Source organism: Pectinophora gossypiella, chromosome 14 (assembly GCF_024362695.1).
Source record: "Pectinophora gossypiella chromosome 14, ilPecGoss1.1, whole genome shotgun sequence".
Taxonomy (NCBI): Eukaryota; Metazoa; Arthropoda; class Insecta; order Lepidoptera; family Gelechiidae; genus Pectinophora; species Pectinophora gossypiella.
Window position 1 is genome coordinate 7,434,772 of NC_065417.1, and position 7,393 is coordinate 7,442,164.

Below are 7,393 nucleotides of genomic sequence, written 5' to 3' on the forward strand. Positions count from 1 at the left end.
GTGTTGGTAAAGTTCTTTTGTGGATTCAATATATTTCTATACCATGGAATGGAACGAACTAGAGAAAATGAAAAAAAAAACATGTGTGACAGGTGACAGCTGACCTGAAGTGACAGTGACGACAGAGCAGGACAGACAGCAAAAAAATAACCCCATATCGTAAATCCTGTAATACCTGCATGATTATCTAAAAATCATGACTAGTAGAGGTAATAGTTTTAAAGGCCCGCGAATGAATTTCAAAGGTCCAAATGATGCATCTGAAGCTAAAGGCACAAAACCTATCCGCGAAGCTGCTTCTATTTTAGAAGTGTTTGTGTTAATGATCGTGCACATTTGCAAGAAACTACTTTTCTTCGACACAAATTTAAAAATAGCAGTGTATTTAGGAGCTCTCTTCCTGCTTTCGTTGGTAGCTGATGTTCTTACTTTTCCCAAGTCTTATTTTTCAAGAAGTGACAATGTATTCAATCAATATTTCGTGAAGATTGGTTGGTTTTGGACATTATTTTTAACTGTGCCTTATGTACTCATGACTTCGTACACCACTTGTTGCGGTAAGAGAACACTTATAGCCACTGCACACTTATCAAGATTGTTTATTGCTACTTTGTTCTGGTACACATGGACTACACTCTTTAATGTGATTGAAACAAAATATGGACGCTGTAATTCAAGATTATATGATGACAAAACAAATTGTTTGAAGAGTGGTCACTTTTGGAATGGATTTGATATATCAGGGCACTGTTTCATTCTGATATATTCCAGTTTAGTTATGATTGAAGAGGCCCGAGCAATAATTGGTTGGGAAAGAATCAAAGATTATATCAGAGATGAGAAATATTCTCGCAGCATCGATGAGCGCTCGGCCAGTATCAATCCTCTCAAAAACATTAACAATGATGAATTGAACATATTGAAGACATCTTATGAAAACTTCACTCCCTATGTTAGAGGACTTTTAATTTCTATGGCCCTCCTTCAGTTGTTGTGGGATGTTATGTTAGTATCTACTATATTATACTATCACATTATGGTGGAGAAATTCATCAGTGGTGTAATAGCAATCCTAACATGGTTTGTGACCTATAGAGTTTGGTACACCTTACCTAGTATCTTGCCTAATATGCCTGGAGAAGGGATATTTAAATACAACAAAGAAAAACCAAGCGCTGCAACCAATCCACCATATAAGAAGAGAATGAGTAATGCTAATGGAAAACATTTTATGGGGATGCCCCTCAACAGGAAGGAAGATGGAGTGGAAACAGCTCCCGAGGAAGCGAGATAATTGTAATAAACATGGTGTTTAATGGGTTTACTTTAGAATAATGGTATGGTGGTGCTAACTTTATATTTAAACAAGTTTCCTGGCATTTTACTCTTTATTTATATTTCTAGAGACATATACATATATTTACATTTGGCAACTAAACATTTTATTTGGAAGATTCAAATGGTAACTATTATATAACAAAAAAGAAATAGTAGAAAATGAATGCTAATCAACAAAGGTTAAAAGTAACTTTGAATAGAGTGTAGCAAATATATTGTTACTACACTCAAATTGAATTTATAAAAATGTATAAGTACATGAAGTAAAATAACATACATTTTACATAGACCAATTCAATACTCATTTCACTTAATTGGGAACTTGCATTAACTTTCATTAATTTATTAAAATATTAAGCTAAGATTAAAAATATATAAGGTTCAGTTTTAGATAGTTGAAATCAGTGTCAAGGGTTTAATTTAAATAATTACATTAATGTTTTAATGAAACTTAATTAAGACTAAAAATGAATTGTTTTTGAAACAGTACTTACGTACTTCAGTTCTTGTAACCTCATTTTAGTTGAAATTGAACTATTTTGTTGATTTTGTTAATTTATTTTATTGTAAGTATGAAGTAGTGAGTAGGTTAAACTGCTTTGTATTTCTTTGAACCCAATCTAAGCCTTACTTTTTGGATTGCAATATATTTTCAATCTACAAATACATAGGGTTTTTGGTAAATGAATGTTGTTTGATTGCTCTCTAACTCTTATTACACTATCTGTTATTGTTGCACAAGTTACTACTTAAAATACATTTTTAAATACAGACAGGTAATTTTATATTCTAACTTTTGTATCTAATAAGCAATAAATTCAAATCAACTCTAATACTGTTTGTTTGGAATTAATCTTGTCAATACTCATTCATAATATACTAACACATGAGCAGGTCTTCATGCTTTAATGTCTTCTTGAGTATCAACTACTAATATATTACTATTATTTTAGCGAATTAGCTTTTTTAAGATGTAAAACACAGTCACTACTACTCCGACAGAAACTACTCCAGCTGCCCCAACATAAGCAGGTGGTTGAGACATTATTATCATCTTTATGTGGAATGGTAGGTTGGGTATTGCCTTTTTAAAAGATTCTCTCTGCTTGACCCTTTCATAATAATTCTCTAAAAGCGGTCGCTTTCCCTTTGCCCAGTATCTGTCCTCAAAACCCAGTTCCCACAGTCTTTGCAGGAGTACTGCCAAGTTGATGTCTGCTATACTAAAGTTCTCACAGCAAAGCCAGTTTCCTAAAAAAAAATAGGTAGGTACACTGTTTGTTTGTATGTAAGAATTTCTGAGAAATATTTTCTAGTTTCTAATTTTATGAAAAGTAAACATGAACCTACTGTGATGAAGTAAACATACTTTTCATAAAATTCTGTAGTTGGACTTTAGTTTTTAAACTTATAATTAGAGTCCTAGCTTTGAAAGTATTAATATTATTTAACAAAAAATGCACCATAAACAAACCTTCATTTTGAGTTTTTAACTGGGCTTCAACTTCTTCTAAGACTCGATCCACTATGTTAAGAACTTTAATATATTCTTCTTCACTAGTTAATATTTCATGTTTTCGATCTTGTATTTCAGCTTTGTACAATAATATGCTTTTAGCTTTTGGATTTTCTTCGGCCAGTTTCCTAAGATTATTTGAGCTACCCATATCTGCAGCTGAAATGATAAAACTTTGTTTACAATCATTGTCAAATAGATAACCAGGATAAAGATAAGATACCCAATTTAGTCTGTAAGTTCAAGGCCATTTATTAACAGAACTTGATATACTTACTTTTCAAGAGTTCTCTGACAGGCAAAATGAAAGGTAGTTTGGGTCTCCCGCACAAATGGGGCTGGAAAAATGAACCCACTGTGATGACTCCAGATGGCAGAGCTTCAATGAGCTCTCTAAACTTGTTGATATTGTTCACAACTTTGAAATCTGATGACACATTCACCAATGAAGGTAATTCTGCAATATTAAACAGCCTCGATTGCACCAGTCGATAGACAGACATAGCCAGTAAAATTGATAATGCTTATCATCTTTTGTCAAACAAACCTGGATCAAGATACAACTCTAGATGGTCCAAGATCCTTGTAGAGTCTGGAATTATATTATCGTTGACTTTAAGCACAGGAATCTCCCCACGAGGATTAATTTCAAGGAACCACGATGAATACTGCTCTCCTTTCGTGATGTCCACCATCAATGGCTCAAAGTCAACATTTTTCTCATAAAGTGCCATTAATACCTGATAAAAATATAAATCTATGTTTAGTCAGAGCTTAAACAAGTTTATTTTATGAATTTAATGATTATTAATCCTACCTTTTGAGAGTAGAAGCTGTAGTAGTTACAGTATAAGAATATATTTGTTTTTTTTCCAGAATGCGGAACTTCTCCATTCATTTTCGAATTTTGCCATTTAGGCATTTTAGGCAAGTTGTCTAAATATTTTTGAATATAATGCATTGTTGCAACTTCAACGACCACACGCACTATTTTTAAATAATAAAAAACAATGTACACCCCATTAAAATAGTTAAAGTTGAGTTAAAGCGAAAAATGTTTTATCACAAGTACATTAGGCGGCTTTTTCATTTCGAACACTACCAACATTAAAAAAATAAAATCAGCTGACAATAACTACTTCCGTGGGCAATCTAAAGCTGAGTCCACAACAAATGAATCAAAACAGCTATTGAACTTAATAAAATTAATATTTAAAACCTTAAACAATATATTGTATTATGGATACTCGGTTATTTCTATTGGAAAATAATTTTATACATCGTCAAACTAGGTTATACCTATGCTAAGCTATAGTTATTTAAATATATTGATGTTATGTAGTGATGTCAGACGAGACTGTATACAATTTAATAAAAACAAAATTAGAATTAATAATAACCTTTATGAAACGTACGAAACATGCAATATATCATGTATATGATATGAATATATTTTGTCTTGTTTCATGGATCCGAGTGGTTTTTCAAACACCGGAAGTTGTTCAAAGATCTAATCAACCATGCAACTCTCTTACTTAATGAATTATCGAAAAACTCTATTATGGCTGTATGGGCCACATTCCCTTTGCCTGTCCTTTGTACGAACAAAAAACAAAAACATAAAATGAAAAGTTATGATAAACTGCTAGCTAGGGGTGCTTGACCCTGATGCTATGTATCGATAATCTGAATTATAATTATGGATAGTATTCGTGTGAGATTGTATCGATCTCATGCGATACATTCTTTGAAATCAATCCAGTACGAATTAAGTACTTATTGATATTCATATATAGTAATCATTGCGGATTGACAATGAGCGCGCAAAAAGTAGGATGAAAATTTAGAGCAGAATAGCAACATATGCTCTGACATTCCGTATTAGGCAAAGAGCAACATGGAAGGGCGTACATATCTATATGTATATAACCTATATGTCCCCAGGACAGATAGTTCAGATCAGATTTGTATATAATTATGTATGTTGTTACCTACATTGCATCTCTTTATTTTAATTACAATAATAATTGTTTGTAGATATGTTGGTCCTGAGCAAAGACCTTGGTATTGGTATTGGTATTGGTATTCGCGGGCCGGTTTCCGCAACTCGACGTCTATGCGCCTATTTTGCGTGATACCTGAAACGGCTGGATTACTCCAGCCAGCCTAGTTCCCCAAGGAAGTCTAACAGTCCTTTGACGTTGCTGACCACCTCGGGGAGGCACCCCGTCAGGCCGAGGTGCCTGGCCCGGTAGTTGGCGACTCCTCCACACTCCAGTAGAACGTGAGCCGCTGTCTCCTCCGCCTCCATGCAGGCTCTGCACAGGGGGCTGTCTGTGACACCTAGTGTGAACAGATGTTTGTTGAAGGCACCGTGACCAGTAATAACAGCTGTTGAGACCTCTTTAATTTCAGAAGTCTCTTGGAGAGACGGCTATCAATGTTGGGTAGTGCCATCTTAGCCTGCCTGCATTCCTTTTCGGTGGTCCATAGTTTGCTGTGTTTGTTGGCGGCTCTCGTCCGTAGCAGCGAACGAACCTGTCCGAATGGGATCGGCAATATCGGCTCCGGACCGATGGCCGTTGCCTCCGATCCTCTTCTAGCTCGCTCGTCCGCCGCGTCGTTACCTCTTGAACCGCTGTGTCCTTTGATCCATTGTAAAGTGACGTGGTTGTACTTACATATTTCAGTCAGTGATTGGTGGCAGTTGTGTATGAGCCCTGAACTAATGCAGTAGTTGTTGAGGGCTTGCAAAATTGCCATGCTGTTCGAGAGTATTCTAATGGAATTGTCCCGTACCTGCCTGGCCATGATCGCATTTGCCGCTAGCGTGATGCCCATACACTCGGCCTGGAAGACGGTGTTATGGGAGCCAAGCGGGACCGATATTGTCATGTTGAGGTCTTCGGAAAATATACCTGAACCAGTACCGGACCTTGTTTTCGATCCGTCTGTAAAGATCCTCAGTTCTCTCAAGGTTAGACCTTCACATAGGTTGTCGTCCTCGTATAATTGAATCTTGTATTTTTTGTCAAATACATACTGTTTCGGAATCCTGTCGTTTTTGGCCTCCAGTACTGGAAAGTCCTGGTGGACTTCCTCCAAGATGGTTGCATGTGGGATTCTACTGTGTTTCCAAAGTCCAAGGGTTTTTAGACGTACCGCAGAGATCGCTGCCTCCTGTTCTATGAATAGGTGCAACGGTGGTACGTTCAGCATGGCTTCTAAGGCTGCGCTAGGTGTGGTCGTCATGCATCCAGTAGTTGCAGTTAATGCTAACCTTTGGAAACTTCGGAGTTTGTCGATTACCGTGATCTGCCTGGTGCGCGGCCACCAGACCAGGGCGCCGTAGCTCAGGATCGGTCTAATCACCGTAATGTAAAGCAATAATGTAATTTTTGGAGAAGGTCCCTATTTTTTACCTACCATTCTGCGGCATTGCCAGAAGGTGATGGCTGCTTTCTCGAATTTCTTGTTGAGGTGGATACTCCAGTTCAGCTTGCTGTCGAGAATAACACCCAGATACTTGACCTGTGTAGCAAGTTGGAGTTCTGTTTGGAATAGCTTCGGTATCTGGTAGCTAGCACCAAGAGCTCGTTTTCTAGTAAACATTACTATTTCTGTTTTGTTAGGATTTACCGATAAGTCGTACAAACCGCACCAACGCTCCACGATACGCAGCGCGGACTGTGTTAGCTGGCAGACGGTCGACGCTTCCTTCCCTTTGATGAGAATGGCCAAGTCGTCTGCATAACCTATGGTGTAGTAATAGTTGTTGTTGAGATTGGTGATCAAGTCGTTTATTACCAGGTTCCAGAGTAGAGGTGATAGTACTCCGCCCTGTGGGCATCCCCTGGATACCATGGCAACCTGTTGATCACCAGAAAATCTTACCACCCTTTGACAGAGCATGTTGTTGATCCAGCCACTCAGCACTGGGTCCGCTCCATGTTTGGCCAGAGCCTTATTAATGCTGGAGAAATTGGTTTTGTCAAAGGCTCCTTCAATGTCAATGAAGGTTCCGAGACATATTCCTTTTTCTGTTATAGCTTCCTCGATCCTATTCACAACCATGTGTAGTGCCGATTCTGTAGATTTACCTGCACTGTACGCGTGTTGATTGCGGTGCAGCGGTGTGTGTTTGAGAACGTTGTCCCTCAGTTCCCTGTCGCACAGTCTTTCCAAGGTCTTCAGCAGGAACGACGTGAGACTTATTGGCCTGAAGGATTTAGCGTCTGTATAGTCACTCTTACCTGTCTTAGGTATAAATATCACTTCCACCTCTCTCCATCCCTTCGGCACGTACCTATGTGCTAGGCACGCCCTTAATATGTATGTTAGTCGCTCGGTGACCACGCGTCCCCCCCACTGTAGTAGTGCTGGGAAGACGCCATCCGGCCCCGGCGCTTTAAAGGTGTCGAAGGATTGTATGGCCCATTTAACTTTGTCTACTGATACTACCTTGTGTGCGGTGTACCAGCATGTCTCTGTGGGTGTGGTTATTGTGTCCTGCCAGTTGATTACCTTAGTCAGTTCGCA

General features: G+C 38.1%; 2 protein-coding genes across 2 annotated transcripts; one reads left to right on the forward strand and one right to left on the reverse strand.

Moving 5' to 3' along the window:
- Positions 1-87: 87 nt before the first annotated feature.
- LOC126372632 (acyl-coenzyme A diphosphatase FITM2) lies at positions 88-2,022 on the forward strand. The gene has a single exon (XM_050018463.1). It carries the CDS (start codon positions 197-199, stop codon positions 1,292-1,294), a length of 1,098 nt encoding a protein of 365 aa, XP_049874420.1. The 5' UTR covers positions 88-196; the 3' UTR covers positions 1,295-2,022.
- Positions 1,984-3,885, reverse strand: LOC126372633 (ganglioside-induced differentiation-associated protein 1). Its single transcript, XM_050018464.1, has 5 exons — positions 3,672-3,885; positions 3,402-3,594; positions 3,132-3,311; positions 2,813-3,013; positions 1,984-2,589 (listed from the first exon to the last, which is right to left on the reverse strand). Exons 1-5 carry the CDS (start codon positions 3,813-3,815, stop codon positions 2,288-2,290), a joined length of 1,020 nt encoding a protein of 339 aa, XP_049874421.1. The 5' UTR covers positions 3,816-3,885; the 3' UTR covers positions 1,984-2,287.
- Positions 3,886-7,393: the final 3,508 nt, after the last annotated feature.